The 19,993-nt window shown below is 48.1% G+C and overlaps 1 protein-coding gene across 6 annotated transcripts in view; it reads right to left on the bottom strand.

The window, feature by feature from the left end:
• The window catches only part of NRP2 (neuropilin 2), a 118,303-nt gene extending 103,273 nt beyond the window's left edge, over positions 1-15,030 (bottom strand). For 4 of the 6 annotated variants that reach the window (XM_084778922.1, XM_084778921.1, XM_084778923.1 and 1 more), the window contains exon 1: positions 14,072-15,029. In XM_084778922.1, coding sequence (XP_084635048.1) covers positions 14,072-14,144 — 73 coding nt within the window. In that variant the 5' untranslated portion in view covers positions 14,145-15,029. Of the gene's footprint in view, positions 1-14,071 lie in introns of all 6 variants that reach the window. The other 2 variants (XM_084778920.1, XM_084778924.1) reach the window with 1 other exon arrangement.
• Between the last annotated feature and the right edge of the window lie 4,963 nt (positions 15,031-19,993).

Here is a 19,993-nt window from a genome sequence, read left to right as displayed (position 1 = left end):
TCCTGAAGCCTCTTGGAGCCCTCCGTGAGCATGGCGTGTTTCTGAGCATCAATCACGATTTAATATCGCCATCTGCATGGACCAGCATGGGCCCGTGAATTATGTATTACAGCTCAGCAGATTCCCCTCCAGGACGGGGGTCTTTCTCCTGTGTTCCCTCAAAGAGGGAATGGGTCATGCATTTTTAACTCTACAGGTGCACTTTACCATCCCCTGTGTCTGTTGGCATTACTGTCTTCCAGCCCTCTGCTGCAGATTGCCAGCCTGACAGGCTTTAAATGCATAAATGATAGGCACGCTGCACAATGGTGGTGGGACACAAATCCACACAAGTAGCCTTTTTGGCATCTAGCTTCCAAAGGCTCAAACTGTGCCGGGTTGAACTGCCCAGAATCTAATGGATTCAGGTCCATTTCCTACTGGGTGGAAAACAAAAGTGAGCTGTTTCCTCAGGCTAACAGCTACCATATCATCCTCTACCTAATGACCCTGCATCCTCCCCAGGCCTGGAAGACAATGGGTCCATCCCTCCCACCCAGAGGCAGCCACAGCCCCTCCCCTGCCTCTGCAGCTCAGGCCTGCAGGTTTTGCAGGCATCCCCCCAAAACACTCCCCACACAGGGCACCAGTATCTTCCAGCTGGTCATATGGTGGCCCATCAGTCTTGGCTTTCTGTGGGTGAAAAGAGCTGAGAGTAGCCCTCTGAGAGAGGCAGACGTGTGGGTACTTAGACGCATAGCTCTCTTGCCAAACTAGGAGAGAAAGGAATGTTCTACCGGGGGACCAGGCCCCTGCCAGTTATTTTTGCAGAAAACTGCCCAGCCTTACCCCTTGGAACTCATGGAGGAAACCTGAGCAGAGCCAGAGCGCCTGTTTAGTAACCCTTATGGTTTCCCCATCATGCAAGCCCCCCAATCCCTGCTTCAACCCAATTACTCTTAACAGAAGACTCTCCCCTTTAGCTCTCTGAACCCCATGCTTTGAGCTTTCAGCAATGAGACCAGGCACACAGATCAGCAAAGGGGACAGGAGTAAAACGTCCTTTACAGAAAGGTTTCATTTCTTTTCTATACTCAGCGATAATTACTGCCCCACAAAAGAGATTTTGTTTAACTCTACTGTCTCCATAGCCAATAGTTTGCACTCCTGCTGCTGAAATTTATTAACTGAAAGAAAAAGGAAAACCCTATTGCTTTCCTCTGTCTCCTGGCCCCCATCATTTCTTTATCAGAAGAAAATCAGGCCACTCAATGAAATGAACTCGTTAACATCTGCCTCAGTTGTGTGTTGTTAACCTTTGCAATAGCCATATATTTATAGATTGGCGTTCTTGCTCAGGCTGCGTTCACACTCAGAAACACACGCAGATACTGAACTCCCATCAATTACATCTACATATCAGTAATTCACACTTCAGCCCTGTACACACGTTTGCACCCTCTCATAAAATATCACACATCATTTGCACAGACAGATAGCCACAAAGATAAATACTGGAGTTTCTGTCTCTATTTTTCTTGGAGAGAAGAGAATTCTTGAAAGACAGCACTAAAAACGGTAACAAAAACACAATAAATCCTTCTCCATATCTTTGTGATAATTGATCTTTTCATTTCTGAATGGAGGGTGGGGCTTGCCTGTCTTAAGGGTAAGCTTGCCCCAATAAGAGTGAGCTGGAATTTCTTGTGAAAAGCTAGATCATCCATTACTTTGGAGACCTTTATTGTGCTCCAAAAAAAAAAACTTCATAAATGCTTTCGGTCTTGTTTCAGAGGCATCAAACCAAGAGGAGAGAGAGAGAGAGAGAGAGAGAGAGAGAGAGAGAGAGAGAGAGAGAGAGAGAGGAGAGAGAGAGAGAGAGTTGAACTCAAGGGCAAACGCCTTAAGGCCAGTCTCTCACACACTCACACACGGAAGGGGACTAAGCCCTGTTGAAGCTGGAGCCACTGAGCCTGTTTGGTGAGTTGACAAGGGACTTCATTTTGCAACTGTTTTGTGCACACCTTTCACCTGGGGCAAATTTATTTCCTAAGGAGAAGGAGCAACGTCCATCTGGGAGGGAAGCCTGAGGGGTGAGTGGGGCAGGTCAGAGGACAGTGGGTGAGAGGGTAGTATGAGAGGTCTCTACACATAACTTCCAGGGAAGTAGCAGTTCACTCTTCACTCTCAATGTCACAGAGTTTAGACTTTCCCTCAGAGTAAATACTTAGGTGTTTTCATTTGAAAGATAAAATGTAATATATATATATGTATATATAATATTTCTACATCCCTGTTCATATTGCTGTTGTCAGGCACCATCTGACCCTTCCTATGGGTTTCCTGACTCTACCTTCAAGAAAAGGGGTTTCCTAGCCCTTCACTTAAGCTGTCCTAGAGAGCTTGAATTAAGAGAGAGCTCCTTGGCAATATTTGTTTTTTAGGAGGTACTAGGAGGGAGCAGAAGAAGAACCCTTACAAATCTAGTCGGCCATCTGGGAAATTTAACTGGAGTTGTTTTCAGGGAAAATGGTATTGCCTGAATTCGATGATAAAACTCAGAGTGGACCATGGTGAGAACTTATATAAACAAACAGATTTACTTATTGTATTATGTATGAGGATTTTGCCTATATGTATGTATGTATGTATATCACATATATGTGTGGGGTCTCTGGAGGCCAGAAGAGGACTTTGGATCTCCTGGAACTCTCTGGAAATACTAGTGGTTGTGTGTCACCATGTAGGCGCCAGAAACTGATCATCAGTCCTCTCTGTAAAAGGGGAATGTCTTCTGAACCCTTGAGCCATCTCCCAGTCCCCTGTGGTGAGGACTTTTGAACAATCAGAATTCTGATGGTTTGCTTCAACAGCCAGGGTCTGTGGTCACAGGAGAAGAGCAAACAGCTCACTGAGTTTGTTGAACTGAAAGAAAACATGACTAGTAGTGATTGGTAGCTGGCTGCTTCTGGGAGTAGTGAGGTAACTGTCAAAGGTAGTATGTGTGTACGCATGCATGAATGTGTGTGTGTGTGTGTGTGTGTGTTTACCATGAAGGCTGGAGGTAGGTGCTTAACACTGACAAAAAGGAGAGAAAACTTACTTCTTGCTTGAGTGGGGCCTCCCTGGGTCTCACTTTTACATATTTAATTCAATGTGTAGATTGTATTAGGTATATAGTTGTCGCATTTTTTTTTTGTTTCCCTTGGATGAAAACGCTACCCAGAATTCCAAGGTACAATGGCGGTCAAAGAGAAACTCACCTTGGATGCTCCAAGGGAAGGAACCAGGAATTCAAGAAAGTCACTTTGGCTTCTGGGCTCTCCCCTCGTTTCTCAGGGGATTCTCTGAAGCCTCCTGGATCTGTCTGAAACCCACTGAGCTAAATCTCTGTGGCTTTAACATGGAGAGACAAGAGGGAAAAATGAGAGACCTCTATTTCTTATGTGGGTAACCAACCTCCTCTTCTTTGTGGTTACCTCTTCTGTGGTTTCAGTTATCCGTGTCAAAGACATCGCTACACCTCGGTAATTCTCCTTCTCACATGTAGTTAGGAGGTTAATAGCAGCCTAACACTGTTGTTGTTAAGTCTTACTAAGCTATTTACTTCATTACGTGTTAGGACACAGCATCGCCAAAAGAAGAAGAGTACATTTGCTACAGATAGATAGATGATAGATGATAAATAGACATAGATGATTGATAAGAGTACATCCATATAATTTTTATTATGGCATGCTATTGTAATCATTACACCTTATTCTTAGCTATTGCTTATCTTTTAGTATGCCATATTTATAAGTTAAATTTTGTCACAGGTATGTGTGCATAGGAAAAGTGTAGTCTATGGAGATGGGCATTATCCATGGCTTCAAGCATCTGTCGGGAGCTAAGGACTATTTCTCACAGGAATGTAGAGTTACTATATACCTGAGGATCACTATATACGTGCCTTACTTCCCTGGAAATGTTTTACAATGTATCCATTACGTACAACATATGCCCATCCTGCCCTTAACCCCACAGCATTACTTTCATTATTATTTGTAGCAAGGCAAAGCAGATACTTGTCTTCCCCCTACTTAAGAACAGAGTGGGCAGGGGCTGGAGAGATGGCTCAGAGGTTAAGAGCACTGACTGCTTTTCCAGAGGGCCTGAGTTTAATTCCCAGCAACCATACGGTGGCCCACAACCATCTATGATGTGATCTGATGCACTCTTCTGGCCTGCAGGTGTACATGCAGGCAGAGCATTGTGTACATAATAAATAAATCAATCTAAAAAAAAAAAAGGACAGAGTGGGCTGCCAGCCTCTCACATCAGTCATGGCTTCTAGACACTTGACTAACACAGCAGTGGATGAGGACGAAGAACCTCAGAACCAAGTGGCCTTGCGGCCTTGGGTAAATTAGTTCACCATGCTGAGACTTTGCCCTCTCATCTGAAAGGCTATTTCCAGTTCTAAGATCCAAGGCCCATACCATGAGGTAGGGGAAAGCTCCTATAACCTGTAGACTGACCTCAAATTCAAAGGAGTCTCTTCCTCCCGAGACAGTAAGGTGCTTGTTCAAGGTGCTACCCTTTGCTTCCTTTGCTTGGTAAGGCGGAAACAAAACTCAAAGCTAGTTGGTCTTGCATTAGTAGGAGTTCACATGTCTCTTCTAATCACGTTAGCTGAGCTGATGCGAGCTTCTCAACTGGCTCTGTGGCTGCTTATTTGTAAGTATTATGAGTACGCAGTTCTCTGTGTGAGCATATCAACAAGAGGCATGCATGAAAAGATGACCGAAAGCAGCATCACCAACCCCCCACCCAGACCATCTAAGTCCTTTGCTTGGGATTTTAACCAAATTTTGCTCACCGGCCCAGGATGAGCTCCTTCGGAGAATTATTTCTTTGAGCCAAGGCTAGATTTCATTCTATTCAAAGTGACTTCAGCCCGTCACAAGAAAGTCTCATAAAATCCATATCTTGGCTTAAGGTGGGGGAGAAATGAGCCAATCCGTCAGCCCAGGAATGCAGCAGTTTGACCACTTCCTCAGGCAGCTGGGGGTGTGGGGGTGCAATCTAGTCAATTTATGGGGTCGGGTGGCACTCGTGGAGGAGGGACAGCAAATTGAATCCCTGGTAACTTTTGCTGTGTGATAAAATTCAAGATCTGAATGAAAGAACCATCTGGGAAGGGAGGGGAGATGAGGAACCGGAAGCAGCAGAGGAAGGCAGTTCCCGTTCAAGGAAGGCAGGAGGAACTGAAGGAAACCATCTCCCCCCACACCCTGAACTTGCCTATGACACCACTGGAAGATGGGACTGGAAGCAGAGCCTCCAGAAAGCCCTCTCCCCCTTCAAGTTAGATGCTAAGATGAACCCTCATTTAATCGGAAAATGCACGTTTGACGAGATTACCCTCTCTTGACCTCGAATCATGCCACCTGTGGTAACCTTGTTAGTTGTCATCCTAGATCATAAACAAATGCAATTCCAATAGGGCAGCAGATATAATATCATTAGTTTATATTTATATCCGCTCTTTTCCAGACCTCATCGCAAATGCAGTTTTGATGCCATTGATGAGGCATCTGGGATTACAAATCTTGACCATTTAAACAGACATTTGGGAAAGGAAACAGAAGAATAATTTTGGGGTCTCTCCAGAAACCAAAAAGGGGGGGAGGAAGGTAGGTAATATATACATATCAGTGATTTTGATGAACTAAAGGTTAGGCTGAAATGTCAATTGTTCCCCCTTGGTTAGCACATGAAACTTGAAGCCCCTGGCCTTGCAAATTGGGTCTTGCATTAAGCCCAAGCCACTATTTATAACTTTATTGGCAATTATTTCTAACCACATACTCTGCAGTTTGGAAATTGTAGCTTCCCTAAACAAACCCAGTGAGCATATCTCAGCTCCCACTTTCCTTTTCTCCTGACTGTCTCTATACCTCAAAAGCAGAAGTCTTGAGCATCTTTCTAAGGGTCATAAGAGTTCAGATGATCTTATCCACCGACCACCTTAGGCCAAGGAGCCTTCATCATCCACCCTCGGCGAGGCCTATGAGATCAAATCCAGGGTCTTTTCTACCAGTTAGATTCAATGAGATTTCATCAATAATGAATTAAGGTGAAACTAATATAATACCCAAAGTATCATTAGATATTAAAAGTTCACTTTACCATAAATTATGAAATGCCAGCAACTATCCTTTCTTTCCTATCTTCAACTGCTATTAAATACAGAGTTATAAAATAATGCATTCGTCATCTGAGATAATAACAGGCAGGCTAGGGGGCCATGGTGGTGCAATGCCTTTAATCCCAGCACTCTGGGAGGCAGAGGCAGGCAGATCTCTATGAGTTTGAGGCCAGCTTGGTCTATAAAGTGAGTCCAGAACAGCCAGGGCTATACAGAGAAATCCTGTCTTGAAAAAACCAACCAACCAACCAACCCACCAGCCAAACAACCAACCAAACAAACAAAAAACCACGCAGGCATAGATCAAAATGGACTTGGTGTGAGCTAAGTCTCCACAGACATCCTAACCTTACCTAATGATGAGGTTCAGCAGATACATATGTTATAACCAGTAGTAGCAAACATAATACTTTTTTTTTCTGAAGCTTTTGGTTGGTTGTTTATTGTTTGTTGTTCCTCCTCACTCAAAAGGGCAACTTCCAAATATTTGTGTATCAACAACGTCATCAGTGAGCCTCTGCTGGTACTGAATTTTCTCCTACGTAACTTCAATTCGACTCTCTCCACTAAATCTGTCCTGTGCCTTTATCTCTGGCTCCTGTTATGCCTTCAGGGTACATCTGTTTTATTTTTCCCCCATTTATTCTCACAATTATTATTATCATTTGGTCCAGTAATTTGCAATTCCCTTTATCTTCTTCGAGGACTGGTTCTCTCCAGAACCTAATCGATAGTTATCAGACCATCTTTGGGAGCTGGGAACAGTGTACCAGAGACTCACTCTCTCTCTCTCTCTCTCTCTCTCTCTCTCTCTCTCTCTCTCTCTCTCTCTCTCTCTCTCTTCTCCTGGCCAGGAGCCCTGTACATGCAAGCTACTGGGAAGAGCTTTCCTTTTATTTCCACTCCCTTCCTCTTTTTTTCTGGATTAGATCATGCCTCTTTTATAAAGACCCAGAGGGAAATGGGATTATTAAGAATCTTGCTGGGTAAAAAGCTATTTTGTTTTTCTGACGACTTCTTCTTTTTTTGAGCACAGTTGCTGAGAGGACTTAATGTCAGAGTAGAGGTTACTGCAAACATTCGAAAGAGTGTCTTAGACCCAGAGTTCCCCACGGAGTACACTTTCAGCCAGGAAGGATGGAAGGGGAGGGAAAGGAGAAAGAGAAAAGATGGGAGGGGTGTGTATGGGAGGAAGAACATGGAAAACAGAATAAGAGAGAGAAAAAATGCAAAGAAGAGGCATCCCTTTGAGACAAGGATCCAGCAGAAGTGACTGCTCTGTGGAAAAACTCTGTGAAGGAGAATAAACTGGTGCTTATAAAAGACAAAGGTTGAGAGAGGGAGCAGCTGAGAACGAATCAATCTCATAAAAATAAAATAAACTTCCCACAGTGGTTGGAGCGTGCTTTTTTGTGTGAACAGGAGATGGCTAACCCTAGTGTAGCTGTCTCCGGTATTGAATGATGTCAGAATGGAGTCAGCAAGCATCCGGTCTATGTGATGTCACAGAGCACAGCCATCCTAGGTAGGTACTGGTACCAAACACACCTTTTACAGATAAGGAAACTGAGCCACAAAGTGATTAAGTACTCTGGTGGCACAGTGTACTTAGAATACAGAGCTGGCAACTGGCTGGGTTGCGCCTGTAAAACCCAGATGCTCTGGCTCCCGTTGTTTAGAAGCGTGCTCAAACTTCACCACACTTACTGGTGGCATCTGGGGAAAGATAAATATTTTGCCCTGCTCAATACCCCTTTTCTCTGCCCATGCCAGTCACTGGCCAGTGTGAACAATGAGGGATGTGTTCAAGGCTGGGTGTGAGCAGGCTGGAAACACTTAACACCTTCTCCGTTGCTTGCATACACACACACACACACACACACACACACACACACACACACACACACACGCACACAAACAAGCTCCCAGAGCTCCTAGTACCCTTCCTGCTATTCTGGAAGCCCTGAGTCGGGTGTGGGGGAAGATGGTAGAATGGTCACGTTTCACAGCATCACAGAGTTGGGTTTTTTTTTTTTGTCAACAACCATTCCTCCCCTTTCTTCTCCAGCCTGCCTGCCCGTCTCTGTCCCAACTGCCACGTTGTTATTGTTCTACTGGAGAGAAGCAGCATTTTCAGAAATGGGGGGGATTTATTTTTATAGCACAGCTGGTCTGCCAAAGGTCACATAATTTGGCAACGTTCCCAGTGGTTAAAAATTAATTTCTCCTTATTAATACAACTAGGGTCCCATAGGATAGGAGCTCAGTCTTATCTAAACTTGACAGCTTCCTAAACCTTTAGAAGCTTTCTCTTGGGCCAGCCACAGGACAAGGCCAGTGTGTCCTGGAATCCAACCCCACTATACCTTGCTTGGGAGTGAAACCGTTAAGTGTCCAAGGGATTCTCTTACAAGGCAGATAAAGCCTTAAAAAAGTGCAGTAGGAACTCAGAGTTGGGAAGGGGAGGGGACACACACACACACACACACACACACACACACATCTTCTATAGTGGCGTCCAGAAATGAGTTAATCATCATCTTCAAACGCTAGTGCTCAGTCTGTTCCTGGAAGGAACAGGCCAGTGGTTAACTCCTGGGCTTCCAAAGACAGACATATCTGCTAGGTACCTCATTTGGCAAGTGATGGCCAGATGATAAGATTCCTCAAATATGGTCATGCTACCATGAAAAAAAAGTTACTCCGAGGTAACTTTTTAAGTTATACCTTCTTAGTTCAAGGAATTTTCAAATGTGCTATGCTTGTCAAAAGACAAAATAATAATATTTTTGGTACTGGGTCCTACTCCGCTTTTCTATTTGATTCACAATCTGGCAGCTTGTTCTATAGAAGGACCAACGTTCCCATCAGCTAAGCCTGGTGTGTGTGTGTGTGTGTGTGTGTGTGTGTGTGTGTGTGTGTGTGTGTGTGTGTAAACAAGGACTGGCCAGGTCCAAGTTACTTTCCTCGCCTGGTTAAGGCAAGAGAGGACTTCAAATCCAACTGCTGTGGTTAGGAAGCCTCAGTCTTATTGGTTGCTAGAACTCTTGTTTTGTTTTTATTTTTAGATCGGCCTAGCTCAGAGTTCAGTTAGGTAATATGGACAGCACTTAGAACAACAGCCTCCAATTTGCTGTGGTATGGTCTGCTGGCTGGTGAAAGGGCCAATCAGAGGCAAAGGGCCATCTATTTTACTTTGTGCTTTCTACAAAGGAAAAGCCCACCTTAATATCTTTCCAAACTGGATCTTTGGGGGGAAATGCTCTGAAAGCCATCAATGAGCCTGGCTCTGGAATTTTGCCAACTCAGAAATGTCAACCAGTTCACTCTCTTGACTGCTTTAACAGAGAGCTAAGTGAGACAGAGAACACCGGGGACTTCAGCTTCTGCCCCCCACCCCCTTTCCAATAACTGTTGCTTGCATTCATTCGTGCCTCATTGCCCCACTGATGTTTGAGTTCTTCCCTTTGCCTATACCTAGAAGATAGAAGCCCAAGCCCATTGAACAGTAGGGGGCTGGAGCGGTGGAGAGACTGCAGGGGTTCTGTCTGGAGAGCCCAGCCTCCAGTCCCTGCAGTTTTCCAATCTCACACTTTGCCAGTTGAGTGCTCTGAGGACTCTACGGGATGACATAAAACCTCACTCTGGAGGTGCTGCTGGCCATTTGCTATTCTACCTGGTGAATCCTGGACAAGTAGGGGCCTGCCTTGAAGCCCTGTGGGGAGCACCCCCCCCTCCGTTTTATACTGTGTACTCAGTTGGCAACTGGTAACAATCTCACCACCTCCAGTGCTAGCTTCTGGGGAAAAGGTGACTGGGTACTTATTTAACAAGGTCAGGGGACCAGTCCCCAGGGCTCTGAGTAGGCTGTTCAGAATCCAGGAGTTTTCTGTTTGACTTGTAAATGATTACATGCATCCATAGCCATGGCTTATTTGGGGGGGGGGAGATAGTCTAAAACACTCATCAAAACCCATATCAAGCCCTTGGACTATCACTGGTTCTCTTAGAGGATTTGTTTGAACTCAGCCCTGTCTCCCACAGCCAATTTACACCTCTTATCTGATCACCCAGCTCAGTCTGAAGGTTGAATTGACCAACTCAGCCCTGTGTCCATGGCAATGGTGTTAAGGACCACCACAGATCAAAGCTCTCCTGGAGTAAGAAGGAAGGGGGAGATGGTGATGGGGGGGTCTGGCTTCTTTTAGCCCCAAGCCATGGGTCTCGTGGGGGCTGAGGGCGAGGAGGAGTAGACACGAAGCCTGGGAATTATCACCTTCTGAAGAACCCACAGCAGGGACAGTGAGATTTCCCGAGTAGAAAGCAAGCTCCAGCGGATCTACTCAAGCAGAGCGGGGAGCGGGGGAATGGCTAGCGCCAGGGGGCTCTCCTCTCTGTCAGAAACTGAAAAGACGGGAGGCAGAGGGATTGAGCCAAGAAGGGAGCCCACGGCGGCGCCGGCGGCGGCAGCAATAAACCAGAGTCCAGTCCTTTCCCTTCCCGAAGAAATTCAACCAGAGTTTCAGAAGCTGCAGCACAGATGGGAGTATCCGCTAAGAAGATCTGGAAAGCTGATTCCAGTGTCCCTAGCCCCAGGAGATTGCCAGAGAGGCATCCAATGCGTTGCACGGCCCCCTCACACACGCAAAGCCCACCTTAAGACAGTTGGTCGACTTATGCTCTCCACCCTGAAGCTGCTCAGGGACTGGTGGGACACGCGAGGGGCGCAGCCAGCCCAAGGCAAAAGGTATGGGGGGGGGGGGCAGGCGTTTAATCACAGATTGCCTTGCCTCCATTAACTTGTGTTGATATTAAAAGGAAATCAATCAGGGAAACTAAAGCATCGGTCGTGAACGCTGTATTTTCCCCCACGTGGACCCCGGCAGCGAAGAAAGGGGGAGGGGGCACAATCCGCCAGCAGGCGACTGCAGTGACTGCTCCGGAGGACAAGCCGCAGCCACGACCTAACTTTCTGGCACTGCGCGCCATCCAGGGAAATGCCGCAGGCTTCTACCCGGGGGTGTCCTTAGTCTGGAGGAGGAGGAGGAGGAGGAGGAGGAGGAGGAGGAGGAGGAGGAGGAGGAGGAGGAGACCAGCCTGGAGGAGTCTTTCACAGCTAACTTAGTAGAGGCTGTAGCCTCGGTTCTGCTTTTGCTGGGAATATTTTTGCCTAATAGAATGTTTATGGATTGCTCAGCTCTGTTTCTGCTGCGTAGCCCAAACAAATCGATGCGGCGGTAGGGACGGCGCTGGGGGATGGGAATGGGAGCGCTGGGGGGCGCCCATGTCTCGGCCACGTGGATGCCCGCACGGCATGCTCTTCACCTGTTTCTGCGCTCAGCCGCACTGTGCTCCCGCAGGCTGTGCAAGTTGCGCGCATTCCAGCGGCTTAGGGTACCTGATTGCTTCCCTCCTCTCTCCGCCCTCGGTGCGGCAATCCCACCCCGGTTTCCAGCCTCCCAGCTTGGCTAGCGCGGCGATCTTTCGTCCTCGGGCCCCCAGCTTCCACAAGCCAGTTCTCTAGGGGCTGCGGCGAGCTTGCAGCGCCTAGCGCAGAGTGGGGAGCAGGAGGGGGCGCTCCGAGCCGGCCCGGCCCAGCTGCCTAGACTTTGCCAGCCCCGGGCGGGAGGCTACGCGCCAGGGAGCCCGATGTACCGTACCCACACCGCCTTCCAGCTACCCGGGCCGCCTGAATATTTACTCAGTTGCCCCCACGTGTGCCCGCCACCTTCTTTCCCGGCTTCCTTCTCGGAATAGGTTCCCGCCGCTGCTCTAGTGCCTGAGCCAGCCCACCTCCTGGCGGGCGCATATAGGGTGAGTCAGAAGTCTAGCTTGGCCTCGCCCTTAGCTACCCGGCCTACGGCTCCGGGTACCAATCAGTAGCTCGACTAAAGCCATGACGGGCTCTTGATCACCTTTTCCGGGAGCCGGATAGTATCTACTCTGGGAGGGTCCCACCCTCGGCCCGAGGCTGCCCGCGGGCTCTTAGTGGGTGACCTGGTTCGCATCCCCCCCCCCCCTCCGCGCTTTTGAGCTTCTCTGGAAGTGACGCAGCGAGACCAGGGGTAGGGAAGGAGCTCTGCAGAGAGGTGGAGGCAGGTGGCAGAGCAGAAGTGGGTCCGAGCGGGTGTAGTACACACACGTACAGATGCTCCACACAGCGCTCAGGGACAGATGTGCGAACATCTGGGATAGGAGATGGTTCCCCTAGTCTTCACAGTCCCTTTCACTTGGCACATAACAGGGTACCTGAAGTTGTAGGTGTGGTGTGTGTGCCAGTGTGCGCGCACTCGCACACCCGGGCCTACCGGAGTCCGCTCCTGAATACATAATATACCGTGGGCATTTTCAAGGAGCGCGCGTGCGCGCGCGCGCACATACACATACACACACACACACATACACACAGAGCAAACCACATACATACATAATTTACGGAGCATTCAGGTCCGTGGGAGGTAATTTAATTTCGATTCAAGCTGGGAATTCAGAATTAAGGCAAGTCGGGATGCGAGGCCCAGAAAATTTCCCCAGGATGGACTTGTACCCAACCCTTCCTTGGCTCGTGCCTGCAGCTGCCTGTAGGACCAGTTACCGCAGAAAGAAAGCTGCAAAGGCTGGATTTGAGTCTTAAAGGCATTCCCTACCACCACCACCTCCACCACCCGCCAACCCAAAAGAAAGCGAAAAATAAAACCCATATATCTCCCACATAAAGTGACTGTAGGTGTGTTTTGGAGAAAGGGTGAGAAGCTTGGCAGCTGCTAAGCTTTCTCCCCAGTGCTAGCTAAGCACCGTGCGGGGACGCCAGTGGACAGTGGACAGTGAGTCCCACCACTGCGGCTGGCAGTCACCTCCAAGTGCCTAGAGTAAAAGCACTTGAGTTTTTGTCGCTGCCTTTCCTCCCTCCCCCTGTCATCTCCTCCCCCCCATTTCCTTGGTAGAAGGAATCCCATTCCCAGTCACCTGTAGCAGCAACCGCTAAGAGTTTTGTCAGGTCCCAGAACCAGTCCTAGGGAGGCAGAACCGCATTCCCTGACACCAGAGACTTGTTTTCTGGGAGGTATCCCTTGTCACACTCCTAAGCCCCACTGTGCATATCTCTGCGGCCTGTGTCCACACACCCTTTTGGCAGTGCTTGAGAACAAATTCCACTCAAAAGTTTCTAATCACTTCACAAGACCTAGAGACCTTCGAGGGTCATGCAGCTTGTTTTTATCTTTTAAATACATTTTTTGGAGAAGATGGTTTGCTTTCTCAGAAAACACATGGACTCAGGAGAGAGTGGGGGGACCTCCAACTGCCCACGGGAAAGCTCCATCTCAGCCACGAGCTAGCTTATCCACTAGCTTCAGCCTTCTGATTCTAAGATGTATCCACCCATTCTGCAAAGAATCCACACATCTGAAAACCAAAGCTAGACTCTTGCTTCCCCCCCCCCCCCAAGCCCTCAGCTAACATTGCTCAATGTAGCTAAGTGGTGGGAATCAAATGATTTATATTTCACTGGCTAGGTTGAAGAAACTCAAGGGAGATGTGTTCTGCTTCAAGACAGGGGGAAAAAAATCCCCAAAACTGTAATGCAAAGGCTTTGTAGTATTTTTAAACCTTTGATTCGGTCCATATGTGACATCTGAACACCGCCAAATTCTGTTACTACAACACACACACACACACACACACACACACACACACACACACACTCCTAGCAAGAGAGAAAAGTTGGGTTTAAGCAGTTCTGGTGGTGTAAAGAGGGCCAACTGAGATCTCCCTTTAAATTATTGAGTATTAAGGGAGTCTCCTCCGGAGCGGTTGGTTCTGAGTGGCCTCTCTGCATTATCAGCCGCTTTTAAAGGGAGAAACATGTAAAAATGAATAGAAAAACTTTGAAGGGCTTACCTTGTTGGCTTCTCACTTTGTGTCCTGAAAAGTACAGAGCTAAGAAAACCCAGGTAAGAGGAAACATATCCATTTTTGACAGAGAGGCTTTCACCAGGTTTGTGGGAGCTCGTATAATTATGTCTTTGTTTTTTTTTTTTTCCTCTCTCTAATTTTCTTCCTTGTGGTGTCTTCTGCAAAGGTTTCTAAGGGTCAGCGTTTCCCCTCCTGGGTCCTGGTGGCCCGTCCGTCTTCACCTTTATTCTTGCTGGAATCCCCAACCTCACTAGGAGGTAGCTCCTGAAATTAGCAAAGAAGGAGCAAGCTGGGGAAGCGGGGACCGGCTTCCTCTTCAAACCCAAACGCGTGTATGTTCTCTCCAGTTCCTCAAAGTGTCATTTCCTTTATCCTACAACATCACGAGGGTTTCCCGAAAGCCAAGCGTAAAATAATAGTAATAATAATGAAAATCACAGCCAAGAATTGCCCTGGGCATCACACGGCTCTTAGGCAGCTGTGTGATCTCAGAGGCGCAAACTGACACAGGTCCCCCGGCACCCGGGGCACACACACGGGCAAGAGACACCGACCGCTGGACAGGCGGAGTGGTAGGAAGCCACCCGCCCTGCTCTCGTCCTCGCTGGGTTCCCCTAGCGGGAGCCTCTCCCAACAGCTATAGCCGCTCGACCAGTCTCTCGAGGGGAGTGCTAGGCAGGAAGCTGCGGCGGCCGGTGCTGCTAGTGCTGCTGCGGGTGCGGCGGCGGCTGGGATCGCCCGTGAGTGAGCGAGCCGCTCTCCGAGTTCGCAGGCGCCCGCCCTCACCTCCACCTCGCCCAGCGGCCGGCCGAGTGTCTGTGCTTCTGAGGATGTGCCGGGGGCGGGCTGCGGGCTGGTGCCTCGCTCGCCTCCTCTGCCTCCCCTCCGGCTCCCCCCTCGCCTTTTCAGGCCGAGCAGCATGTGGATGTCAGAGCCGCGGCAGAGCGATCCGATTACGCGCCCGCTCAGGGCCCGCCCCTTCTGTGTTCCTGATTAAAGAGGCAGCCGCGGAGACGCGCGGCGCAGAGCCGAGGGCCGCGGCACACAGCTCGGGCGGGGCGGCGATGGCTGACAACCCCATAGCCGCGCGATCAAAGTTAAGGTGCCCACACACCCCGCAGCCTCTCTCCCAGCCCGCACCTCCCTCCCGCCCTGCGCACCTCGGTGCGGGGCTTCGGGTGTGTCTCACCCAGAGGAAGGAGCACCCTTAAGGTCCTTTGCCCCTGCCGGAGAGAAACTCCGCGGAGCCCGAGAAAGGCTGGTTCCCCCTAAATTCCGAGACTCTGATGCCACACACACAGAATCCAACACAATGCCACCTGCAATGGCGTTACAGGGGGACTTGGGTGGCCGGATGATTCTCAGGGTTGGTAACCAGTCAGTGGCTCAGCCATGTGTTCCCAGAGGCAGCAGTGCGTGGCAGAGACACAAGCCGGTCAGCTCTAACCGAACCAAACCCAAACACTTCTTAGGTATACTTCTCAGATCCTTTGTTGTGTCCCTAACAGGCTCCTCTAAGGTCTGGGTAAGGATCTACTTCAACCTGCGCCCTTAACTTGTGACTATCTTAAAACGAGGAACGATTTTATTGAATAAAGGATTTCTCCAGGCAATTAAATTGTCCCCCTGGCCACCCAACACAGCTTCAAGCTTCTGCATATAGTGCAGGTACACGAAGGCCTCTTGGAACGCTACTGTAACTACTTCTGCTCATGTTTCCCCGAGGAAATGTGGTCACAATGTTGACAGAAAGAAAATAGCATTATGTTAACTATTTTTAAGTGGAGGCATGAGAACTGTTTAAAAGGCGCTATAAGCTAACACTTGGGGAAACACTGTACCTTTGTTTCTGAGGGTGGCTGGGTGATCCCCAACTGTCATGTTTATTGCTTTACTATGATGAAGATTCAATGGAGCACGAAAAGGCTGACTTTTCAATCCCCTTCCTAGCAGTCTGCAGATAAGAAATATAAAGTTTGGGAGACAAGGAACACACATCTGACTATACCATTTTCTCCTCAGGTTGGCCCTGTGGATTCTTCCGGGGAGGTTTCTCTCCTTATCTGGACTTGCCATTAGCTTTGTTTATCACATCCAGTGTTTGAAAAATCTGTAACTCTCACTTAACTGTTATTTACATGGAGATAAACCCAAACGAGATCGAATCAGAAGTCATTTGGCACAAGTTGAATGAAGACATAGAGGGATTTTTGTGGAAGTCCAAGGCCTGAGTATCCTATGGCTAATCTTAGATGCCTGACAGCAAAGGGCAGGTGTCCGAAGCCTCCTGAGTTCTTCCAGAGAGCAGCGTGTGTGTGCGCGTGCGCGCGCACACACACTCACACACACACACACACACACACACACATACACACACACACACACACTACCACCACCACCACCACCACCACCTCAAATACACATAGGGGCTACTTTTGATTCCATTTGTTCTCCCTTCCCAGTCCCTGTTTTCTTTTCTAGGCTTAAGAGAAACTCTGTATCACTGGAAAGCTCCAGATTTACCGGTCCCCCCCCCCCCCATCCCAGGTTTAAAGTCCAGCTGTAAAGAATGACTGCCCATCCCAAATGTTTGATGAAGGAAGGGGGTGGGGGGGGTCTGGATTTTGAACCTCAAGTGTTGTTGCCAAAATGTGAGCCTAAGGGCAAATAATGCTATCTGCACTAACAGTGCCTTGCAAGGAAAGAGTTACTTAGTGTCCCCACCCCCACTGCTCTCTAAGCAAACCAAACCCTTCCAGCTTGGACTAGAGCTGGACACAGCTGGTTCCTGAGAAAACTAAAGATAGGGTTTAGGTAGAGGGCAGAGAGAAGACAGGATAGAGAGAAAGAAATCCCAAGCCCGTTGGGAAATCGTTAGGATGACAACCCTGGACTGCTGGCCTTAGGACCTCAGGCTTGAGGCTCCCAATCTGCCCACTTCCAGACTTCTCTAAGCTTCTGGAAGAAAGCAAAGTGAAGTCTCAGCACTCTTTTCCGGGATCCTGCTTCCGGCATTGTGGTTCTTAGGGTTTTGTTTTGTTGTGTTTTGTTTTGTTTTGTTTTGTTTCAGAGGTTTCTAAAGGGGGCGCTAACTTACTTCCTGGGAGCCTCTGTGTCTGCATGCAAGACTTCACTGCAGTGCACTGGAGTGAAGGCTTCATTTTCTGCAGATGGCCTGAGGGAGAAGCCCCTGGGACTCCAAGAGGCCAGAGCTTTCCCAATCCTCTAGGGGGCAGCACCCAATAAATAATGCCCATGCGCCAAAGGCCTCCACACGTGGAGCTCTTGCCTTCTCAAAGGACTTCAGCAGACCAGGGAAAATTCAGAATCCTTCACCCCACTCTCTGAACAATATTTCACTGGCCGCTGGAGCGCTTAGAATTGCTCCCACCTAGGACTTCCAAGGATTCTTCACTGCAGAACACAAAGTCCTCCATGGGGCACGTGGAGGATGGATCTTTTAAGGAAAGTTTCCAGGCTGGCTGGTTTGTATTCAGAGCGTCAATTGTTTGTATTCAGAGCATAATCAGAGGGGTCTGCTGCCATGGGTTTGGTTTTAAGAGCCAAACCAGAGGCAAGGTGGTTGAAGAGCCAGCTTCCACACTTCCATGAGTGTCCACATCCCTGATCCTTGCTTATGAAGAGGCCAGGGAAGTTTTCTATAACAACGGTTTTATGAGCAGAAACATCACACTGGCCCCAAAGAGCTAATAATGAAGCTAGGATTCCTAACCACGTCTCTCACTCAGCATGTTCACATCATCATCCTTGATTCTGAAATAATAATAACATGTAATTGTATACTACATTCTTTAGGTGGGGAGGGGTGGGTTGCGGAAACAGAGAGCAAGTTTCTAGCCGATGCTAAAAGAAAGTGGTCCTCAGCCACTTCCTGTGGAAAGTCGGGGTATCCTGAGCTGCACAGGCCCCAAACTTGAGGGGCATTAGAATCACAGAAAGAAAATGTTAAAAATCCAGGCCTCTGGGCACCAGCCTCATGCACTGGGATTCCATAGGTCTGGAATGATTTCTGGGTCTCTGTATTCTTTTTCTCCCCATGCACATTTTAGCTGATTCTGACCCAGGGGCCAACTGAACAATAATTCTGATAGATGACATTTACAGAGCAGCCTTCAGTGTATCTTCTGTTGAGTGGTATTTGGAAACATAGTCCCTCCCTTCACATTTCCTCTGTGGACACTTTTTGGATAGGGTCTGTTGTTTCAGCATTCAGAACAGCCCCACTGAGACTATATCCACAAAAGTGCCAGAAAGAGGGGAGGTGGGGAGTTGAATCCTGGCTTTACCGTGTAACTTTGAGAAGCAGTGGGCCTAAGAACCTATTTGGAAACCACCTAAAAGTTGACCCGGGGTGGAGGTTGGGTGCAGGGGGAGTTGCAACAACCACGTCAGAGGACCAGTTAATGGGGTTTGTGGAGCTGGGTTCAGCCCCACCCCCAAGTATCATTGGTTGCCGCTAGCAGCTTCTTCAGGTATGGTTTTCGGTTTGTGTTCATCAAATTGCATTAGATGTTCACAGATGCGTGACTATGCAGGAGGCATGGAGACCAGACAGGCTTTGGGGTTCTGCCTCCTGGGAACACAGAATCTAAAAGCTCCAGAAGTTTTGAGCTCCCACAACAGACACCACCTGTCACGCAGTGTTCCCTTATTGCAGCCCTCACATCGACAAGCTCTCACCCTGAAAGGGAGCGATAGGAGGCATAATTACATCTTAATCTGTAATTTACTGCTCTGTCCCAGTTAATGTTTAGCCGAATCTGGCTCAGAAGCAAACCTTTGGTTAAAATGTAATAGATCCTCATTTTGTATTCTCTCTCTTGTTTGGCATTCTGATCAATAAGAGACACCCCCCCCCCACACACACACACAACCCAACCCCCCAACACACTTACTTTGAGAAACATCCATTCATTTCCCTTAGCATCCTTGAACACCACCTAATAGTTTCTTTTTGGTATAGTATTTGCAGATTTTCACGCAGTACTGAAGTCTTCTCCATTCCAAACTGTGTGTTAATCTGTGTCTCGGGTCTTCCTCAGGCATAGACCATAGATGGCGGGAACCTTGTAAATAAAAACAAGAATAAGGAAGCTGCAACCAGGGCCTGCGCAGGCCTTTAATCCCAGGAGGCAGAGGCAGGCAGATCGATGTGAGTTTGAGAGCAGCCTGGTGTACAAAGTGAGTCCAGGACAGCCATGGCTACATACACAGGGAAACCCTGTCTGGAAAGACAAAAAAAAAAAAAAAAAAAAAAAAAAAAAAAAAGCAAGCAAGCAAGCAAGCTGCAACCAAATGCAAAATGTACTCAACCATCCATCCTTTGGCAAGACCAACTCAAGAAGCCTTTCCGCTTCTTTATGAAGGAGCCCTCCGTTATGCTGATTTATTGCTGTTGGAACTTTACAACATCAAAAAGACTGAGCCCAACAACCTCTTCCTTTCAAGGCACATTTTCCAAAGCAACTACTCACCATGCGTTTTTGTTTGTTTGGTTTTTCATCTGTTGTTGTGTAGCAGTTTCCTCTTAAATTGAAACATTGCTGGGGGGAAGTTCTTTCCCCCCACCTCCTCTTTTTTTTTTTTTTTTTAATTTGAGACAGGGTTTCCCTGTGTATCCCCTGGCTGACCTGGAACTCTATGTGTAGACCAGGCTGACCTCGAACTCACAGATCCGCTTGCTGACACTAAAGGCATGTGCTACCACGCCTAGCAGGGAAGTTCTTTAAATGCTAAGGCAAACAATTTAAAATAAGCTTCAGGAAGATCCTAAAGCAAACAAGAGAACTGAGAATCCCTCTAAGAGTGAAGGAAGCAGAGCCACAAGGAAGATGCTGAGGTCAGACCAGCGGCCTGGAAGAGGTTCAGACCAGAGTCGCTTGGAAA

Source organism: Acomys minous, assembly GCF_964271855.1.
Source record: "Acomys minous genome assembly, chromosome: 4".
NCBI classification, from domain to species: domain Eukaryota; kingdom Metazoa; phylum Chordata; class Mammalia; order Rodentia; family Muridae; genus Acomys; species Acomys minous.
Note: the sequence above shows the minus strand (reverse complement) of the source record. Positions and strands in the feature narration are given on the sequence as shown.